The sequence below is a fragment of the Piliocolobus tephrosceles genome, chromosome 9, assembly GCF_002776525.5.
Source record: "Piliocolobus tephrosceles isolate RC106 chromosome 9, ASM277652v3, whole genome shotgun sequence".
NCBI lineage: Eukaryota > Metazoa > Chordata > Mammalia > Primates > Cercopithecidae > Piliocolobus > Piliocolobus tephrosceles.
Window position 1 is genome coordinate 31,618,992 of NC_045442.1, and position 21,966 is coordinate 31,640,957.

Sequence of the window (21,966 nt, forward strand, 5' to 3'; positions counted from 1 at the left end):
TCTTGCCGCGGCACCTGGGTGGCTTGCCGCCCACAGAATTCTTCTCCACTTCTTTTTTTTTTGAGACGGAGTCTCGCTCTGTTGCCCAGGTTGGAGTGCAATGGCACGTCTCAGCTCATTGCAACCTCCACCTCCTGGGTTCAAGCGATTCTCCTGCCTCAGCCTCCTGAGTAGCTGGGATTACAGGTGCCTGCCACCACGCTCAGCTAATTTTTATATTTTTAGTAGAGAGGGTGTTTCACCATGTCGGCCAGGCTGGTCTCGAACTCTTGACCTCAGGTGATCCACCCACGGCTTCCCAAAGTGCTGGGATTACAGGCGTGAGCCACCGCGCCTGGCCTCTCCTCCAGTTCTTACTAACTCTAGAACATCAGGCAAGCTAGTATTTATTTACTTAGAACCTTGAAGTACCTATTCATAAAGTCATTACAAGGATTGAAACACACACATATACACACATACACATAGTGAGTGTCTAGCATATCTTTTAATTTTAATTTTTTTTTTTTTTTGAGACGAAGTCTCGCTCTTGTCCCCCAGGCTGGAGTGCGATGGCGCAATCTTGACTCACAGCAACCTCCGCCTCCCAGGTTCAAGTGATTCTCCTGCCTCAGCCTCCCGAGTACCTGGGATTACAGGGGCCTGCCACAATGCCTGGCCATTTTTTTGTAGTTTTAGTAGAGATGGGGTTTCACCATGTTGGCCAGGCTGGTCTCGAACTCCTGACCTCAGGTGATCCACCCGCCTCAGCCTCCCAAAGTGCTGGGATTACAGGTGTGAGCCACCGCGCCCAACTTATTTTAATTTTTTTACCTTTTTTTTCTTTTTATAGTATAGCAAGAATAGTATTCTTGCTATTATCTCACAGCACATCTTTTTAAACCTTCCATTTGTGTATTAAAAAACAGAGAGTCAGGCTGGGCGCAGTGGCTCACGCCTGTAATCCCAGCACTTTGGGAAGCAGAGGCGGGTGGATCATCTGAGGTCAGGAGTTCGAGACCAGCCTGGCAACATGGTGAAACCCCGTCTCTACTAAAAAATACAAAAATTAGCCTGGCGTGGTGGTACACTCCTGTAATCCCAGCTACTCAGGAGGCTGAGGCAGGAGACTCTCTTGAACCCGGGAGGCGGAGTTTGCAGTGAGCCGAGATCGCATCACTGCACTCCAGCCTGGGCAACAGAGTGAGACTCCATCTCACGGAAAAATAAATAAATAAATAAAACAGAGACTCAGAGGCAGGGAGTGGTGGCACGTGCCTGTAATCCCAGCTACTTGAGAGGCAGAGGCAGGAAGACTGCTTGAGCCTAGGAGGTGGAGGCTGCAGTGAGCTATAATTGTGCCACTGCAGCACTCCAGCCTGGGCAAGAGCAAGATCCTGTCTCAAAAAAAAAAAAAAAAAAAAAAAAAAGGAAAAGAAAAGAAAACAGGTTTTGGCCAAGTTAATAGAGCTTTACATGCTGCTTTGCACATATCAGGCACACACGTATTTGTTGAAAGAATTTGTTTTCAATTTTTCACGTACAAAGTTGTAATACACATTTGGAAAATATATCTTTCCAAACTTTGCCAGTATTTCTAGATACATGTATTCCTAGAAGTAAAATTGCTAAGGTCAAAGAGTCGGGCATGCTTCGGAAAACTGCTATTGCGATCCAGTAGGCCCTCAATAGACATTTCCATTGCGAATTTATTTCTCGCGATGCCTTTCGGGGGTTGTAGTCTTTGCGATGCTTGCTGGGAGTCGTGGTCTGAGCCGGTCTCAGGAAGCGGGCGTGGACTAACCCATTGCGCGCCAGGCTTTAGGACCCGGCGGGGCGCGGGGACACGGGAAGGGTCGGGGAGTTCGGGAGCGCGCCCGTGAGCCTGGAGCAGCGGCGGCGTCGGTAGCGTCGGGAGCGAGCGGCCCCGGGAACGGCGTGGGTGGTAGAGGAGGAGCCGCGGGCTCGGTAAGCGGCAGCGGTCCGGCCCGGTCCTCGAACCTCACCAACCCTGTGGGTCCTGCCATACTAGGCCTTGGCCCCTAGGCGGTTCTGGGGGCGGGGCCTGCGCTGGCCGCGGGGACGACGGAGACGCTAGGGGAGAGGGAGGGAGGACGGCTGCTGAGGCTGCGTGTGCCGGTGAGGGCTGGGCCTGGGGGCTGCCGAGCCTAGAGAGAAACGGCTTCGCTCCTCCAGCAGCCTGTCCCTCGGACCACCGGTCCCGGTCACGTCACTCCCTCTCCCCTATCCCTGCGAGGCCTTCTGGCTTCCCAGGCGCTGACCTTTGACCCCGCCAGCTGCTTCGAGAGACTCCTCTCCGGTTGTTCTTGGTCCTGGGGTGCGGGTGTGGGGCAAGGCACCTCTGAGAATCTCAGGGCTAGAGGAAAGCCATTTTGTCCGAAGTCTTCAGGTGTCCTGGAAGGGCTCCAGTACTGTCCCTCTCCAGGCTCTGACAGGCTTTAACCCACCCTTCACACGGAATCAGTGAAGCTACTGTGTTTTCTTCGGGTTACTCGGCGAGGGCCCAGGAAAGGAACCTGTTCGCAGGAGGGTATAGGGAAGGAACAAGTAGAGAGAAACCTGGTCCCCTGGAGAAGGAGAAGCTGAGGCGTGCTGCCCCTGGCGAATGGGGAAGCAGAAACTTGGGCCAGACCCAAATTTATGTTATTGGATCGTCCGCAGTTCTTCCTCTCCAGAAAGTTTCTTTTTTTTTCCGAGACGGAGTTTCGCTGTTGTCGCCCAGGCTGGAATGCAATGACACGATCTTGGCACACCACAGCCTCTGCCTACGGGGTTCAAGCGATTCTCCTGCCCCAGCCTTGCGCCACCACACCCTGCTTATTTTGTATTTTTGGTAGAGATGGGGTTTCTCCATGTTGGTCAGGCTGGTCTTGAACTCCAAACCTCAGGTGATCCGGCCGCTCAGCCTCCCAAAATGCTGTGATTACGGGCCATTTTATTGTTTGTTTGTTTTTTTGAGACGGAGTTTCACTCTTGTTGCCCAGGCTGGAGTGCAGTGGCCTGATCCCGGCTCACTGCATCCTCCGCCTTCCAGGTTCAAGAGATTCTTTCTCCATCAGCCTCCCGAGTAGCTGGGATTACAGATGTGAGCCACCACGCCCGGCTAAGTTTTGTATTTTTAGTAGAGATGGGGTTTCGCCGTGTTGGCCAGGCTGGTCTCAAACTCCTGACCTCAGGTGATTCACCTGCTTCGGCCTCCCAGAGTGTTCGGATTACCACCGCACCTGGCCAGAAAAAGTGAGCTTAGTGAGAGCTTTTTCTTTGCTATCTTTTAGTTACTTTGTAAACTAGGATAAATATGATTTGTGTCCCTGACCATAATTTAGCAGGATTGGAATTATTTTGGGTGTGCCTTCAGTTGGATTTGTGTGCACAATAGCTTCTATGTGAAGGCTTTCAGGATATCAGATCACAGTAGAGGGAAAGAGAGATCCCTCTTGTTACGACTGTAAAGGGGGAATACCCATTTCAGTGACTAGAGAAGCCTTTAAGGTGTTTTCATTGACTTGTAGGTTTTATAATTTATTGTTCAACTTTTTTTTTTTTTTTTTGAGACGGAGTCTTGCTCTGTCGCCCAGGCTGGAGTGCCGTGGCATGATCTCGGCTCACTGCAACGTCCGCCTCTCGGATTTAAGTGATTCTTCTGCCTTAGCCTTCTGAGTAGCTGGGACTACAGGCATGCGCCACCGCGCCTGGCTAATTTTTGTATTTTTAGTAGAGACGGGGTTTCACCATATTGGCCAGACTAGTCTCGAACTCCTGACCTCGTGATCCGCTCGTCTCGGCCTCCCAAAGTGCTGGGATTACAGGCGTGAGTCACCGTGCCCGGCGGGCTTGTTCAACGTTTGTATAATTAAAACAATGTGAAAACTCCAAAGTAGTCATGAAATTTGGAATTTCACGTTGAGCATAGTTTAGGAATCTGTAACATTTGGGGAAAATGGCCAGAAATTGATCCAGGATATAGGAGGGTGAACTGTTTATTCAATACATTTATTGAGCACTTACTATGTAACTGGGATTTAGGTTAGAAATTATGAGTATCTTTCCTCAAGGACATCAGAGAAACATATAGATATGAAATTTTTTATTACTTTGTGTTACATAGCCACATAAAGGCATTAGGCTGGACGTGGTGGCTCATGCCTGTAATCCCAGCACTTTGGGAGGCTGAGGTGGGTGGATCACGAGGTCAGGAGATTGAGACCATCCTGGCTAACACAGTGAAACCCTGTCTCTACTAAAAATACAGAAAATTAGCTGGGTGTGGTGGCAGGCGCCTGTAGCCCCAGCTAGCTGGGAGGCTGAGGCAGGAGAATGGCGTGAATCCAGGAGGCAGGGCTTGCAGTGAGCCTAGCTCGCACCACTGCACTCCAACCTGGGCGACACAGTGAGACTCCATTTCAAAAAAAAAAAAAAAAAGCCTTTATACAGTGTGAAGGGAATACTGCTGTTGCTCAGGAGAGGCAGGGAAATCTTTGTAGGAGGAAGTACTTGAGTTGGGTGTTGAAGGATGAGTAGGAGGTTGCACAGGTAAGAAAAGGCATTTTGACTGGGTCTGGTGGCTTACACCTGTAATCCTAGCACTTTGGGAGGCCTAGGCGGGTAGATTGCCTGAGCCCAGGAGTTTGAGACGAGCCGGCTCAACATGGCGAGACCCCGTCTCTAAAAAAGAAAAAAAAAAGGCATTTCATTTGAAGAGAATAGTACCTGCAAAGGCTTGATGAGGGTGTGAGAGGAAAAAAATTATTTTAAATCTCAGAAATTTGTCCAAAACAGGATGTGTGGTGGGGAAATTGCTAGGAGGTGAGACTGAAAAGAAAATGGGGAGTCATTGGAATTTTTTCCTCCTTTTTTTTTTTTTTTTTTTTAAGCTTCTGGGGGGTTTTTTTTTAAGTTAGGGAGTGACAGAAATACAGATTAAAGTAATGAAAAATGAGGCAGTGAGACTGATTAAGAGTTGTTGCAATTGACGGAGAGTCTGAAGAAAGTGTAGCTATGGGAATGAAGAGGAGGGGAGTTTAGAAATACTGTACTTCTGAGATTAATTCAGCTTCTTAGGAAGAGAGTGGGTTAGGATTTCTAATTTCAGAGAGTGGATGTGTGGGGATTTCATTGACAAGATATGGATTAGAAAAAGTAGAGCAAGTTTTTAAAGGTTAGGGTATGGAAAGAGGCATGGGGATATGGTGTGGTATGCTGAGCTCGGGTTGCTTGTAGGATGTACAGATGGAGACCTTAGTAGGCAGCTGTAAGTGAGAGACCTGGTGAGCTTAATATATTGGCACCACCTCTGAGTGAGGGCATATATGAAAAAAGTCTTGGGGAAAAAATGTTTATTTTTTTGTCTATAACGAAGTAGGAGATTATGCACTTCCTCCACTTAATAATGAGCTTCTCAAGGCAGGGACTGTAACTTAGTAATTTTTTGGTCCCTTTCTGTCTTATACTATGCTTGTGTTATTTATAAGGTCTGAATAAGTGTTATTAAAGTAGCAGGAAATCAGTTTACTTTGTAAGATTGCAGGTACCTTTTGGGCTTCCTTTAAGAAGATTATGGGGTCAGGTGAGGTGGCTCACGCCTGTAATCCCAGCACTTTGGGAGGCCGAGACTGGTGGATTGCTTGAGCTCGAGAGTTCAAGACCAGCCTGGGCAAGATAGCAAAACCCTGTCTCTACAAAAAATACAAAAGTTAGCTGGGTGTGGTAGTGTGAGCCTGTAGTCGCAGCTACTCAGGAGGCTGAGGTGGGAGGGTCTTGTGAGCCCAGGAGGTTGAGGCTGCAGTGAGCTGTGATTGTGCTACTGCATTCCAGCTTGGGGAAGGAGGGAAACTGCGTTGGGGGGGGGGGGGGGGGGGGGGGGGGGAGAAGATGATTTTGGGACTTTATCTTATAATTTTCATTTTAATTGAGGTGGTGTTCATGAGGCTTATATAATTGAACAGGAGAAGAAATGAGAAGATATGAGTGACGGTGTGCTGTGTGAGGAAGTTCAGGGCTGGAGCAGGAGACAGACAGTGTTAATTTATAGGAATCTCCTGCTCATTGAGAAGATCTTACTATGAATTTTCTTTTTTTTTTTTTTGAGACGGAGTCGCGCTCTGTGGCCGGGGCTGGAGTGCAGTGGCCGGATCTCAGCTCACTGCAAGCTCCGCCTCCCGGTTTCCCGCCATTCTCCTGCCTCAGCCTCCCGAGTAGCTGGGACTACAGGCGTCCGCCACCTCGCCTGGCTAGATTTTTGTATATTTTAGTAGAGACGGAGTTTCACCGTTAGCCAGAATGGTCTCGATCTCCTGACATCGTGATCCGCCTATCTCGGCCTCCCAAAGTGCTGGAATTACAGGCTTGAGCCACCGCGCCCGGCCTTACCATGAATTTTCATTCTGGGATGTGTCAGAAAATGTGGTTTCCAATCGGAATATCCTGAAATCCTGTCAGTTTGGAACTGGTTCCTCCTTCGGAAGGAGGAATGCATTCCTTCTTGTGTAGGATAACTTGAAAGGGAACCTAAGGTGGTCATGTTTATTTAAATGAATGAGAACTCATCTTCATTGTCCATTTGTAACATTAGGCAAACTCAGTAGATGTTGCTGGGACTAGATTGAATTGTCTTCTGTGAAGCTAGTTGACCTGTAGTAGGTACAGACTGTGGCTGATACCTGGAAAAGTCTTGGTTTTGCCACTTGCTTCTTAGTCTTGGGAAAGTCTCTGAGTTACTTACACTTTCAGGTACAGGCTGAACACCCCTTCTGAGGGGAACATTGTCTAGAGCACACAAGCTACGGACCCTGCCTTGTAGTGGTTCATGTGCTTCCTTAATCAGTCTGGTTGTGTCCTAGCTTCTAGAAAATAGGGATGATGCTTGTCAGGTGATGTCCTGAGTTGACTGACTTTTCTTTCTTTCTTTCTTTCTTTTTTTTTTTGAGATAGAGTCTCCCTCTGTCGCCCAGGCTGTAATGCAGTGGCCCGATCTTGGCTCACTGCAACTTCCGCCTCCTGGGTTCAAGTGATTCTCCTGCCTCAGCCTCCTGAGTAACTGGGATTACAGGCCCCCTCCACCACACCTAGCTACTTTTTGTATTTTTAGTAGAGATGGTATTTCACCATGTTGGCCAGGCTGGTCTCGAACTCTTGACCTCAGATGATCTCCCCCCCCCCGCCTTGGCCTCCCAAAGTGCTGATATTACAGGCATGAGCCACTGCGCCTGGCTGACTTGTCTTTCTTTTGTTTTTTTTTGGAGACAGAGTCTTGCTCTGTCGCCCAAGCTGGAGTACAAGTGGCACAATCTTGGCTCACTGCAACCTCCCTCTCCCAGGTTCAAGTGATTCTCCTGCCTCAGCCTCCTGAGTAGCTGGGATTACAGGTGCTCGCCCTGTAATCCAGCTAATTTCTATATTTCTAGCTAATTTCTATATTTTTAGTAGAGGCGGGGTTTCACCATGTTGGTCAGGACAACTTTGAATTCTTAGTCTTTTTTTTTTTTTTTGGAGACAGAGTCTCGCTTTATTGCCCAGGCTGGAGTGCAGGGGCCAGATCTCAGCTCACTGCAAGCTCCGCCTTCCGCGTTTACGCCATTCTCCTGCCTCAGCCTCCAATTAGCTAGGACTACAGGCGCCCGCCACCACGCCCGGCTAGTTTTTTTTTTTTTTAGTAGAGACGGGGTTTCACCGTGTTAGCCAGGATGGTCTTGATCTTCTGACCTCGTGATCCGCCCGTCTCTGCCTCCCAAAGTGCTGGGATTACAGGCTTGAGCCACCGCGCCCGGCCGAATTCTTAGTCTTAAGTGATCTGCCTGCCTTGGCCTCTGAAAGTGCTGCAATCACAGGCGTGAGCCACCGTGCCTGGCCTTTTTTTTTTTTTTTTTTGAGATGGAGTCTTGTTATGTCACCCAGACTGGAGTGCAGTGGCGCAATCTCAGCTCAATGCAACCTCTTCCTCCCAGGTTCAAGCAACTCTTGTGCCTCAGCATTCTGAGTGGCTGGGACTATAGGCATGTGCCACCATGCCGGCTAATTTTTGTATATTTAGTAGAGATGAGGTTTTACCCTGTTGGCCAGGCTGGTCTTGAATTCCCGACCCCAAGTGATCCACCTGCCTTGGCCTCCCAAAGTGTTGGGATTACAGACATGAGCCACCACGTTTGGTGAGTTGATTGACTTTTCTTGGATAAAATGGGAGTGTTGATATTATGGATATCAGTTTGGAGTTTCCATAGAAGTGTTACTTTAAATGAATTTTTTTTTATTTTTTGAGACCAAGTCTTGCTCTATCACCCAGGCTGGAGTACAATGGAGCCATCTCAGCTCACTGTAACCACCGCCTCCCGGGTTCAAGTGATTCTCATGCCTCAGACTCCTGAGTAGCTGGGATTACAGTGAATCCGGTTTTTAATGGTCTAGTTAGCTCCTGATGTTTTGTACTAACAGGACATTCTGATAGGGAGAAGCACTACCAGAGAGAAAGATGTAATGGCTTTTTCACTTACTAGTTAGGTTACTTTGAGCAAAGTAATATCCTCATTGTAAAAATAGGTTGGGGCCGGGTGCAGTGGCTCATGCCTGTAGTTCTAGCACTTTGGGGGGCCTAGGTGGGAGGATTCCTTGAGCCCAGGAGTTTGAGACCAACCTGAGCAACATGGTGAAACTCAATCTTTACAAAAAATATGAAAAGTTAGTCAGGCCTGGTGCCATGTGCCTGTAGTCCCAGCTACCCAGGAGGCTGAGATCAGAGGATCACTGAGGCTACAGTGAGCCATGATTGTGCCACTGTACTTCAGCCTTGGTGATAGAGACCCTATCTCAAAAAAAAAAGGATGCAGGCCCTACTCTATTTTCTTTCTTTTTTTTTTTTTTGGAAACAGAGTCTCACTCTGTCCTCCAGGCTGGAGTGCAGTGGCGCAATCTTGGTTCACTGCAACCTCTGCCTCCTGGGTTCAGGCAATTCTCCTGCCTCAGCCTCCCAAGTAGCTGGCAGTACAGGCACTTGCTATGATGCCTGGCTAATTTTTGTATTTTTAGTAGAGATGGGGTTTCTCCATGTGAGCCAGGCTGGTCTGGAAGTCCTGACCTCAAGTGATCTGCCTGCCTCAGCCTCCCAAAGTGCTGGGATTACAGGCGTGAGTCACTGTGCTAAGCCCTATTTTTATTTTGGAGATACAGAATCCTTGGAGTGACTAGCAGTGGAAATTCATTAAAATAGAAAGGAGTTATTTGCTTGTCTTAGAGCCAGTCTTTTGGGTGGAATTGGGGGAACCTGTCCCATGCTACTGAAAGAAGTATGTGGAACAGTAGGATGTGATCTAGCAAGTGAGCTAAATACCTGGGGCTTTTAGAAAGGAAGAAAGAATGATGCCCACATTCTTCACAAAGGAAAAAAAAAAAAGAAAGCGGGAAGCATATTAGGAGATAGCTTGAAGGGCTGGGGCTTGGAGGTAGAAAAACTGCATTCTCTTAAGTTCTTACAGTGCTAATGTTTACCTCCAGGTAGTATGGTAGGCCTTGAAGAAAGGCTTAGGGAGCAGGTAACTTTTGCTTAAAGGTTTTTAAAAAAACCCTTGTATCTAGAGGAACTAGGGAATTTTTAGGAGATCAGGACAGGAGACTTACTGGAAAGTCAGGGTAGGAGACTATTTCTGGCTTGATATAAACATGTTCCCTCAGCCGGGCACGGTGGCTCATGCCTGTAATCCCAGCACTTTTGGGAGGCCGAGGCAGACGGATCACTTAAGATGAGTTCGAGACCAGCCTGACCAACTTGGTGAAGCCCTGTCTCTACAAAAAGTACTAAAATTAGCTGGGTGTGGTGGCATGCGCCTCTAGTCCCAGCTACTTGGGAGGCTGAGGCAGGAGAATTGCTGGAACCCAGGAAGCGGAGGTTGCAGTGAGCTGAAATCATGCCATTTCACGACCCTGGGCGACAGAGTGAGACCCTGTCTCAAAATGAAACAAAACAAAAACGTGTTGCTTCTTTTGTGTATTGGGTGAATGGCTTATGGTCAGATAATGGGAATATTTTATTTGACTTCGCCACAAGTCTTGGACACATAGCTACATAAGACTTTCATCTCCATCACTAAGCATTGTGGATACTATAGTCAGTGTGTCTTGTAGTGATCTTCTTTCACATATGGGGAAACGGGCTACAATCCCAAAGGAAATGTGATTTAATGCGGGGAGAATGAGATGTGGTAAGGTGAGTGTTGCTTCATGCCTTTTTTAGAGACTGCAGAGGTTTCATTCATTCTCTCAGTATTCTCTGTCTAGATACTCCTTCCTTTTCCAGGTCTGGTTTAAGGCTTGGATGAGTACCTCTTAAACTTCAGTGGTCATCAGAATTACTTGGGGCAGGGTTTTTTTTTTTAGATGGAGTCTTGCTCTGTCACCCAGGCTGGAGTGCAGTGACGCGATCTCGGCTCACTGCAAGCTCCACCTCCCGGGTTCACACCATTCTCCTGCCTCAGCCTCCTGAGTAGCTGGGACTACCAGCATCCGCCCCGACGCCCGGCTAATTTTTTGTATTTTTAGTAGAGACAGTTTCAGTGTGTTAGCCAGGATGGTCTCCTGACCTCGTGATCCGCCCACCTTGGCCTCCCAGGGTGCTGGGATTACAGGCGTGAGCCACCCCGACCAGCCAGGGCAGGGTTTTTTAACCTCTTTGCTATTGACATGTTGGGCTGGATAATTCTTTGTTGTTCGAGGGTGCCTTGAGTATTGTATGATGTTTAACAGCATCCCTGGCCTCTACCTAGTAGATGCCAGTAGTACCTCCTTTCCCAATTGTGGCAATCAAAAATGTCTCCAGACATTGACAAATGTCCCGAGAGGCAAAGTTGCACCAGTTGAGATCACTGATCTGGAGTGATTGTTAAAAATGTAGACCCAAGCTAGGCACTGTGGCTTATGCCTGTAATCCCAGCACTTTGGGAGGCCAAGTGGGCAGATAACTTGAGCTCACGAGTTTTGAGACCAGCCTGGGCAACATGGTGAAATCCCATTTCTACAAAAAAATGCAAAAATTAGTCAGGCGTGGTGGTGCATGCCTGTAGTCCCAGCTACTTGGGAGGCTGAGGTGGGAGGATCACTTGAGCCTGGAATGCAGAGGTTTCAGTGAGCCGAGATCATGCCACTGCACTCTAGCCTGGGTGACAGAGCATGTCTCTCAAAAAAAAAAAAAAAAAGTTTGGTTCAATAGAAGGGTAGGAAGGCTTGAGAGTTTACATATTTAGGAGGCACCCCAGGAGATTCTGAAATAGGTGATCACAACTCATCAGTATTAAAACATACTCTCTCCTAAGCTGAGGATTGTAGACTCTTACTTGACTTGTTTTCTATTTCTTTTTTTCTGTCCTGTTTTATAGTATCTTTCCATTCATTATCAAGTTTTGATGGAGAATTATCCTCAGAGCACTGACTATACTCAATTAAAATAGTGAAAAAAAAATAAAAATCTTCAAAGATAGTGGGAGAGTTTAAAAAAAATATCAGTTAAATCCTGTAGTGGACATTAGGGTGTTTTATCCTTAAAAAATTACCATATTGGATGTATCAGTATGTCTACCAACTTGACTAGACACTCGGATTCTTCTCCAGTTTTTCCTTCCAGGTTTTCTGCCATTCCTGTGAATTTGTCTGTTTCTGTTTCATTTTACTATTACCTATATTTACAGACAGATGTATACGTCGGACAATTATCTTTTACTTTCTATCGTGGCAAACTAGACTTCACCCACTGACAAACTGGAGTGGTGACTACTCAAGATATCTGGACATTTCACAGTTTGTTCATTAAAGCCAATTAGTACATACTCCCTCTTACTCACCTAGAACCTCTTCACAGATTCTCTGTAGGCCCTCAGCTTTGTTTATGTATAGATGACTCTGTTCCTGCTCATTCCTCTGCTTTTTGAGATACAGTATAGCATAGTGGAGAAGAACAGGAACTCTAATATCAGGCTGCCTGGGTTTGAGTCCCTACGCTCACTTATCTGGACACGTTTCGTTTCTTTTCTTTTTTTTGAAATGGAGTTTCGCTCGTTGCCCAGGCTGGAGTGCAATGGCGCAATCTCGGCTCACCACAACCTCTGCCTCCCGGGTTCAAGCGATTCTCCTGCCTCAGCCTCCCGAGTAGCTGAGATTACAGGCATGCACCACCATGCCTGGCTAATTTTGTATTTTTAGTAGAGATGGGGTTTCTTCATGTTGGTCAGGCTGGTCTTGAACTCCTAACCTCAGGTGATCTGCCCGCCTTGGCCTCCCAAAGTGCTGGGATTACAGGTGTGAGCCACCATGCCTGGCCCATCTTTTCTTTTCTCTTTTTCTTTTCTCTCTTTCTCTCTCTCTTTCTCTTTCTTTTTCTCTCTCCCTCTCCCTCTCTCTCTTTTTCTTTCTTTCTTTTCCAGTTCATGCTTTAGTTTTCTCATTGTAAACTTTCTGAATCATAGGGTTGTTATGAGGATAAAATGAGTTAATATGTATAAAGTGCTTAGAAAAGTGCCTGGTACATAATAAGAGCTAAATAGACTCTAGTTGTTATTTTATTTTTATTTTTCACTCTTGTAGCCCAGGCTGGAGTGCAATGGTGCGATCTCGTCTCACTGCAACCTCCACCACCTGACTTCAGGCGATTCTCCTGCCTCAGCTCCTGAGTAGCTGGGATTACAGGCATGCACCACCATGCTCCACTAATTTTGTATTTTTAGTAGAGACGGGGTTTCACCATATTGGCCAGGCTGGTCTTGACCTCTTGACCTCTGGTGACCTGCCTGCTTCAGCCTCCCAGGTGCTGGGATTACAGGTGTGAGCCACTGCACCTGGCCTGGTTGTTTTTTAGATAAGTGTCCTGAGTGTTCAAGCCTGGGGGCCCTACTCACCTGTTCTGCATTGTTCTAGTGTTTTGCATTGGTTCTGTTAAATTTTCACATATATGAGAACACACATGTACTTTTTTTTAGATTAAGGAATAGTTTACATAATGTGAAGTGTACAACTTAATGATATTTTAACATGTGTACTCATTTTTGTGACCTTCGCTTAGAGATTGAGTATATTTCCGGCACCTCAGAAGGCTTCCTTGTGCTACTTCCCAATCATCTCCCTACCTCTACTGTGTCATCATAGATTACTTTTGTCTTTTAAAAACTTCATGTAAATGGAATCATCAGGTTGTACTCTTTTGGTTTGGACATTTTTCATTAAATATTTTCTTTTTTTTTCTGAGACGGAGTTTCACTCTTGTTGCCCAGGCTGGAGTGCAATGGCACAATCTCGGCTCACCTCAACCTCCGCCTCCTGGGTTCACTTGATTCTCCTGCCTCAGCCTCTGGAGTAGCTGGGATTATGGGAATCGCCACCATGCCCATCTAATTGTTTGTAATTTTAGTAGAGACGGAGTTTCTCCATGTTGGTCAGGCTGGTCTTGAACTCCTGACCTCAGGTAATCCGCCTGCCTCAGCCTCCCAAAGTGCTGGGATTACAGGCGTGAGCCACTGCGCCTGGCCCTCACTCAGTATTTTCTATGTAACTTATTCACATTGCTTCATGTATCAGTAATGGGCTCTTGTAAATTTCTATATGGTATTCTATTATATGACTGTATCATAATTGTCCCAGTTACTGCTGATGAATATTTGGATTCTTATATATTAAAAAAATTCACAAACACAGAAGACCCACTTTAATAAACTTTACAAAAACATTTCAGAAAAGGAATGTCTATGCTCTGTCTAGGCACGGTGGCATTTCTGTTTCCTGAACACGCCAAGTGCATTCAAATCCTGAGGTCTTTGTGCTTGCCATTCCGTCTATCTCGAACACTTTTCCCAAGATTTTTACTTGGCTGATTTCTTCTTGTTATTCCAGATCTTAGCCCAAGTGCCGCTTCCTCAAAGAGGCCTACTTTAATTCCAGATGAGAGTAGTCCCCTTTGCAATTTGTCTTCAGGGCCCTTACCACTGTCTCAGTTTATCTTATTTGTTGTCTGTTTCCTTTCTACTGGAATGAAAATTCTGTGAGAGAAGGGATCTTTTCTGTCTTGCTTACTGCTGTGTTCCTAGTGCCTGTGCCTAAAAGGTACTCAATGCATATTTGTCGAATGAATGAATGAATAAATGTCTGATCTCTACATATGTTTTCCCCCCATAAACTACTTGTGTTTCTCTCTCTCTTTTTTTTTTTTATAAGACAAGGTCTGGCTCTGTTGCCAAGGCTGGATGCAGTGACATTAGCTCACTGCAACCTTTGCCTCCTGGGCGTAAGACAAACTCCTGTTTCAGTGTCCCGAGTATCTGGGATTACAGGCTTCTGCCATCACACTTGGCTACTTTTCATATTTTTAGTAGAGATGGGATTTTGCCATGTTGCCCAGGCTGGTCTCGAACTCCTGAGCTCATGTGATCTGCCCGTCTTGGCTTCCTAAAGTGCTGGGATTACAGTTATGGGCCACCATGCCTGGTGTGCACATTTACTTTTATTAATTTTCCTTCTTTCCCCTTCTTTTATTCTCTTCTTTTCCTTCTATACTGGTTGAAATATTTTAGGATGTTTACCTTAGCATCTAGCTATAGCATTGGTTTTGTTTGCCTCAATGTGAAGAGAGGGTGATACTTGGTAACAGTCCATTACAAATGTGAATGTAAGACTGGGTACAGTGGCTCTTGCCTGTAATTCTAGCACTTTGGGAGGCTGAGGCAGGTGGATTGCTTGAGTTTGAAACCAGCCAGGGCAACATGGCAAAATCCTATCTCTATAAAAAATACAAAAATTAGCTGGTTGTGGTGGGGTGACGTGTACCTATAGTGCTAGCTACTTGGGAGGCTGAAGCGGGAGGATGGCTTGCGCCCAGGAGGTGGAGGTTGCAGTAAGCTCAGATCAGGTCACTGCATCCAGTCTGGACAACAGAGACAGACTCTATCTCATTAAAAAAAAAAAAAAAAAAAAAAAGGCTGGGCGTGTTGGCTCATGCCTGTAATCCCAGCACTTAGGGAGGCTGAGGCGGGCAGATCACGAGGTCAGGAGATTTAGACCACCCTGGCTAACATGGTGAAACCCTGTCTCTACTAAAAATACAAAAAAATTAGCTGGGCATAGTGGCGGGCGCCTGTAGTCCCAGCTACTCGGGAGGCTGATTCAGGAGAATGGTGTGAACCTGGGAGGCGGAGCTTACAGCGAGCCAAGATTGCGCTACGGCACTCCAGCCTGGGTGAGGGAGTGAGACTCTGTCTCAAAAAAAAAAAAAAAAAAAAAAAAAAAAAAAGAGGCTGGGCGCGGTGGCTCAAGTACTTTGGGAGGCCGAGACAGGCGGATCACAAGGTCAGGAGATCGAGACCATCCTGGCGAACATGGTGAAACCCCGTCTCTACTAAAAAATACAAAAAAACTAGCCGGGCGAGGTGGTGGGCGCCTGTAGTCCCAGCTACTCAGGAGGCTGAGGCAGGAGAATGGTGTGAACCCGGGAGGTGGAGCTTGCAGTGAGCTGAGATCCAGCCACTGCACTCCAGCCTGGGCGACAGAGCGAGACTCCGCCTCAAAAAAAAAAAAAAAAGTTAACCTAGAACCCTAGAACTCTGGACTGTTAAATTTGAAAATGCACAGGGAGTGTTCCTTTGCTTCCTTCTACAGATTGGCAAATTGAGGCCCAGGAAAGGAAAAATAAAATTAGCATTATGGAATGATGCTTGGAAGACTTGGAACTAAAACTTAAGACTTTTTTTTTTTTTTAAGATGGAATTTCACTCTTGTTGTCCAGGCTAGAGTGCAATGGCACAATCTCAGCTCACTGCAACCTCCGTCTCCTGGGTTCAAGTGATTTCTCTGCCTCAGCCTGCCAAGTAGTTGGGATTACAGGCATGCGCCACCACACCTGGCTAATTTTGTATTTTTAGTAGAGATGGGGTTTCACCATGCTGGTCAGGCTGGTCTCCAACTCCTGACTTTAGGTGATTCCTATGTCTTGGCCTCCCAAAGTGGTGTGATTACAGTCGTCAGCCATCATGCCCTGCCAAACCTAAGGCTTTTGATAGATTAACTGTGGTAACTCTGGAAATTAGGGTGAATTTCTATTAACTTCATTTTTTGGTACTAGAGTTGGCACTAGGCTCAAGACAGTAAAATAAATGAATAACCAACTAGCTAAGTATAACTGGCATTCCTTGCTTATTAGACAGTTGAAGAATTTGGCTTTAGGTTTTAAAATCTTAACATTTGGCAACTTCATCCTGCAAGGATGTGAAATCATGTGCATTTAAGAAGTGTGTGGCTGGATTGCTTAAGATACAGATCTCCTCTGACCCCTCCCTCCCAACCCCCAAGACAGATCTTAAAAAGTTGTATCACACCTGTAATCTCAGCACTTTGGGAGACAGAGGCAGGCAGATTTGAGGTCAGGCGTTCAAGACCAGCTTGGCCAATATGGTGAAACCCTGTCTCTACTAAAAATACAAAAATTAGGCCAGGCGCGGTGGCTCACGCCTGTAATCCTAGCACTTTGGGAGGCTCAGGTGGGTGGATCACGAGGTCAAGAGATCGAGACCATCCTGGCTAACATGGTGAAACCCTGTCTCTGCTAAAAATACAAAAAAATTATTCGGGCGTGGTGTCGGGCGCCTGTAGTCCCAGCTACTTGGGAGGCTGAGGCAGGAGAGTGGCGTGAACCTGAGAGGCAGAGCTTGCAGTAAGCCGAGATGGTGCTGCTGCACTCCAGCCTGGGCGACAGAGCAAGACTCTGTCTCAAACAAAAAAAAAAAAAAATTAGCTGGGCGTGGTAACGCACCCCTGTGGTCCCAGCTACTCACAAGGCTGAGGCACGAGAATCACTTAAACCCAGGAGGTGGAGGTTGCAGTGAGCCGAGATTGTACCACTGCACTCCATCCTGGGTGACACAGTGAGACTCTGTTTCAAAAAACAAAAAAAAGTTGTATGACTTGGATCTTCCAGAGAGAAGTTGGCAGCAGCTCGTGTGGCTAACAGTCTTTCAGGTTTAGGAATAAAAGCCTTCATTGATTTACCATTCAGTTGAGGGAATTTGAAACCATTTGTAAGTTTGATAGTAGGTGAAATTAGTATTGAAAAGTTGCCTGATTCTTTTTTTTTGAGACAGAGTCTTGCACTGTCGCCCAGGCTGGAGTGCAGTGACACGATCTCGGCTCACTGCAAGCTCCACCTCCCGGGTTCACGCCATTCTCCTGCCTCAGCCTCCCGAGTAGCTGGGACTACAGGCGCCTGCCACCACGCTCGGCTAATTTTTTGTATTTTGATTAGTAGAGACGGCGTTTCACCATGTTAGCCAGGATGGTCTCGATCTCCCGACCTTGTGATCTGCCCGCCTCGGCCTCCCAAAGTGCTGGGATTACAGGCGCCTGATTCTCTTTTTACAGTATGTCTGTGTCTTATTTCTGAGATAGTCTTAAAACCTAAACTGACATATCTGTGGGATTACTGTGCCTTTGCTGTATTTGCTTCTTTACCAGAAGGATTTAAAAGCTTGGATCAACAGAGGTCATAGTATAGTCATAGAATGTTTTTTTCTCTCCCTTATTATCCCATAGCGTTTTCTTTGTATTTCTACTCTATAAATTTCTCATGATTTGCTTTGCACTATGGGTTTTTATGTGTCTGTCTCTGCCAGTAGATTATGAGCTCCCAAAGAATCAGGTCTGGAGTTTCCCCTCTTTAATCTTATAGTGCCTGAACTAGGGCTTTAGGTGCTTTTTATGTATTTGCAGTATTTCAGTGATGCTGAGAGAATCATTAGATAATAGCCTGGTTCAATCCCCTTGTTTTACTTGTGAGGGAACTGAGAGGCACAATGACTTGTCTGTGTCGCCAGGTTGGTTGGGAGACCTGTGTTCTAGTCTCATTTCTGCTGGTTGCTTGTTCCATTATGCCTTGCAGCTTCTCAGCTGATGCTGGTTCTCTCCTCTGGGAAGGAGGGGGATGGTTGTGAAATAGGAAAAACGTGCCTGAGAATGTACAGATTATACTCACATTACTGATGTGCTGCAACTTTCTGCTCTACTTTTTCTTAGAGATGGAGTTTCCCTCTTGTTGCCCAGGCTGGAGTGCAGTGACACGATCTCGGCTCACTGCAACCTCTACCTCCCAGGTTCAAGCGATTCTCCTGCCTCAGCCTCCTGAGTGGCTGGGATTACAGGCATGCACCACCATGCCTGGCTAATTTTGTATTTTTAGCAGAGATGGGGTTTCTCCGTGTTGATCAGGCTGATCTCAAACTCCCAACCTCAGGTGATCCACCCGTCTTGGCCTCCCAGAGTGTTGGGATTACAGGCGTAAGCCACTGCACCTGGCTGATATTTTTTTACTTTCAAAGTTAGGAGCATAGGCTTAATTTCTGCGACCCAAAGAAAAAGTTTTGTTAGAGTTCTATAGTTTTCCCAGTCTACCACCTTAGAAACTCCCTGGGTAGGAGTGCTCGCAGGAGGAGAAGACTTTATGTTGTCAGTTTCCAGTCACATTTCAGGCAGCTTGGGTGGTAAATTCCAGTTGCCTGTGATGACAGAGAGTAATGAGTTGAGGCCTTGGCTGATTTTCCTGTTGCTCCAGATGGAAGGAGAATGATGAAAATAATTCAATTTCTTAGGAAATTTGGTAGTTTGGATTGGAATTGTTTTTCCCTCCTCTCCTGTTCCCTTTGCTTATTAGAAAGTATTGATTCTGAAATAGAGAAAGTGAGTTTATTAGATTTGGGGTGGACATTGATTAGCTGTAACCCAATTATAAATCCTCAGAAGGGGTATTTGTAAACATGTACTTTTCATGTCTGAGAACTTGTGGTTTCCACTCTTCCTGCTAATCAACTGGTTGAAGCTGAGCACGGGCAGGATCCATATCCACTAAGTTTAGACTTGCATTGCTTTTGGGCTGGGCGCAGTGGCTCAAGCCTGTAATCCCAGCACTTTGGGAGGCCGAGACGGGCGGATCACGAAGTCAGGAGATCGAGACCAGCCTGGCTAACATGGTGAAACCTTGTCTCTACTAAAAAAATACAAAAAACTAGTCAGGCGCAGTGGCGGGCGCCTGTAGTCCCAGCTTACTCGGGAGGCTGAGGCTGGAGAATGGCCTAGACCCGGGAGGCGGAGCTTGCAGTGAGCTGAGATCTGGCCACTGCACTCCAGCCTGGGCGACAGAGCGAGACTCTGTCTCAAAAAAAAAAAAAAGGCCGGGCGTGGTGGCTCAAGCCTGTAATCCCAGCACTTTGGGAGGCTGAGACGGGCGGATCACAAGGTCAGGAGATCGAGACCATCCTGGCTAACACGATGAAACCCCGTCTCTACTAAAAATACAAAAAACTACCTGGGCGAGGTGGCGGGCGCCTGTAGTATTGCATTGCTTTTGATTTATTCTAATAGGAATCTCTTGATTTCCAATTTATTTTTCCTGAATAAGGACATCTTCCTCTTGACAACATATTTAAGAAAGTTTTTTTTTTTTTTTTTTGAGGTGGAGTCTCCCTCTGTCGCCCGGACTGGAGTGCAGTGGCCGGATCTCAGCTCACTGCAAGCTCCGCCTCCCGGGTTTACACCATTCTCCTGCCTCAGCCTCCCGAGTAGCTGGGACTACCGGCGCCCACCACCGCGCCCGGCTAGTTTTTGTATTTTTAGTAGAGACGGGGTTTCACCATGTTAGCCAGGCTGGTCTCGATCTCCTGACCTCGTGATCCGCCTGTCTCGGCCTCCCAAAGTGTTGGGATTACAGGCTTGAGCCACCGCACCCGGCCACAAGAAAGTTTTGAATGGAGGCTGTATTTCATGCTTTAAGGAAAAGCCATTATCAATATAATGTTAATTGTCCCAAATAGTTTTCTCTTCTTGTTATTGTGTGTGTGTGTGTTTTTTTTTTTTATCAGTTCCCTCTGGACCATAACAGAATTTGAGGGCTAAGTTAAGCCTTGATAGAGATAGTTCTTAGTAAAATTTTAGGTCAGGCTGGGGGCAGTGGCTCACACCTGTAATCCCAGCACTTTGGGAGCCTGAGGTAGGCAGATCACGAGGTCAGGAGTTTGAGAGCATGCCTGGCCAACATGGTGAAACCCTGTCTCTACTAAAGATACAATAAATTAGCCAGGTGCCCCTGTAATCCCAGCTACTCAGGAGGCTGAGGCAGGAGAATCACTTGAACCCGGGAGGCAGAAGTTTCACTGAGCTGAGATCGCACCATTGTTCTCCAACCAGGGTGACAGGACAAGACTACATCTCAAAAAAAAAAAAGTCTAAAAATAAAATAAAAATATCTAGTTGGTGAAGTTTCCTGTGCTTTAGTGTATGCTCAAAGATGAATCTCCTCTTTTGGCTTATATGTGTTAGAGAAGGACAATGTCTAAGATACAATCTTTTGTACTATTGGATGCATCTCCTCCTTAAACAAAATTTTGATTTTGATCAGAAAGATAGTGCATATTTTCCGAAAGTCATTGATCAAAATTAGTTCTGCTGTGTTGGATTTGTCTGGAAGTAAAATCCGGCCCCTCCCTATCCCGCATACTTGTCATTGGATGAGACTAAGTTTCATATCAGAGCACAGGATTTAAAGGAAAGAGAGGAACTTTGTTATTAATGAAAAGAACCTGGGAGGTGAAGGGAATATGTGTAAATTCTCAGTGAAGACCTGTGGGATTTCAGGTTCTCCATTGAAAAAAAAAAGGGGGGGGGAATTCCTTAAAGCAAGATGGGAACATTTGGGCATGATTCATGGAACTACTTTTATATAGAATTGAAAAATACGTTGGAGTTTGATCTGCAGTAGTATTTTATATATATATATATACACACACACAATTAAATTTGAAAGTAGTATATTACTCTATTCAGTTATTTTGAAATCAGATTTTTTTGGCCTCTTAGCTGCTATTTTCTGCCTTGGGTCTCTTTCCAGAGGAATTTCTAAAGACAGTCAAGTGCAGTGTGATTTATGAGGCAGTGAAGGCCAAGTACTTTGCAGTGACGAGGACCTACTTACTTTGGGGAAATCAATGAAGCACATCAATCTACAGCATACTTCCTGCCTTAATGGTCCAGCTCGATCAATATTTGAAATTTAACTTCACCATCAGTCTGTGGGCAGTGTGTGCTTTGCAGCCTTCCTTCCATCAACCTCAAATATATGGCCAGACCTATTACAGATGGAGCGAGTTACACCTTTGTGTTTGGTTTTGGATCTGCTTTAAGCCTTGTCCACTGGCACATTTTAAGGATGTAAAATGTGTTGTGCTGTTGGCCAAGTAATGATTTAAACCTTGGCATTACCTAGTCAGGGAGGAGAGTGTTGGACAGATGTACAAGCTCTGTAGCATGGATATTTATCAGTTATTTTTCCTAAACATTTTCTCATTAAGTGGTATGTCAGTGACTCCAGCACCTTGGAGAGCATTCTGCACTGACTGGCTTTCTTTTCTAAGACTTACTTTTTTTAGAGCTGTTTTTAGGTTCACAGCAAAATTGAAAGGAGATGGCAGAGATATCCCGTATGTCTGCTTCCTTCACATATACACTGCCTCCTCTATTAACAGCATCCCCTACTAGAGTGGCATTTGTTATAAATGATGAACTTACATTCATATATTGTTACCACCCGAAGTCCACAGTTTACATTATAGTTCACACTTGGTGTTGTATATTCTATGGGCTTGGACAAATGTATGACATATATCAGCCATTTGTATTATCATACTGAGTATTTTCACTATTCTAAAATGTGACTTTCTGTTCACAGATTGTCTAACCATGGCACAGGTAGAGAAACGTGGGGGTTTGCTCCGGAAATCTTCAGCCTCCAAAAAACCACTGAAGGAAAAAGTGGTGCTGATGTATGATGAGATCTTCATGGTAAGGCCTGCAGCCCTGTTGTGTACAGCTTGACTTTTTAGTTTCTTAGTTCAAGATGAGAAATTCCCTTACCTCTGCCTGCTACCTTCAGGTTCCTTGGGGGATGGTTTGAGGGTTTGAGGGCAAAAATGA

At 46.0% G+C, this 21,966-nt stretch overlaps 1 protein-coding gene across 2 annotated transcripts in view; it reads left to right on the plus strand.

Moving 5' to 3' along the window:
• Positions 1-1,798: 1,798 nt before the first annotated feature.
• ARMH3 (armadillo like helical domain containing 3) overlaps positions 1,799-21,966 on the plus strand; it is a 223,820-nt gene continuing 203,652 nt past the window's right edge. For both annotated transcript variants that reach the window (XM_023206477.1, XM_023206479.1), the window contains exons 1-2: positions 1,799-1,947; positions 21,722-21,834. In XM_023206477.1, the coding sequence (XP_023062245.1) occupies positions 21,733-21,834 (102 nt within the window). In that variant the 5' untranslated portion in view covers positions 1,799-1,947; positions 21,722-21,732. The remainder of the gene's footprint in view (positions 1,948-21,721; positions 21,835-21,966) is intronic.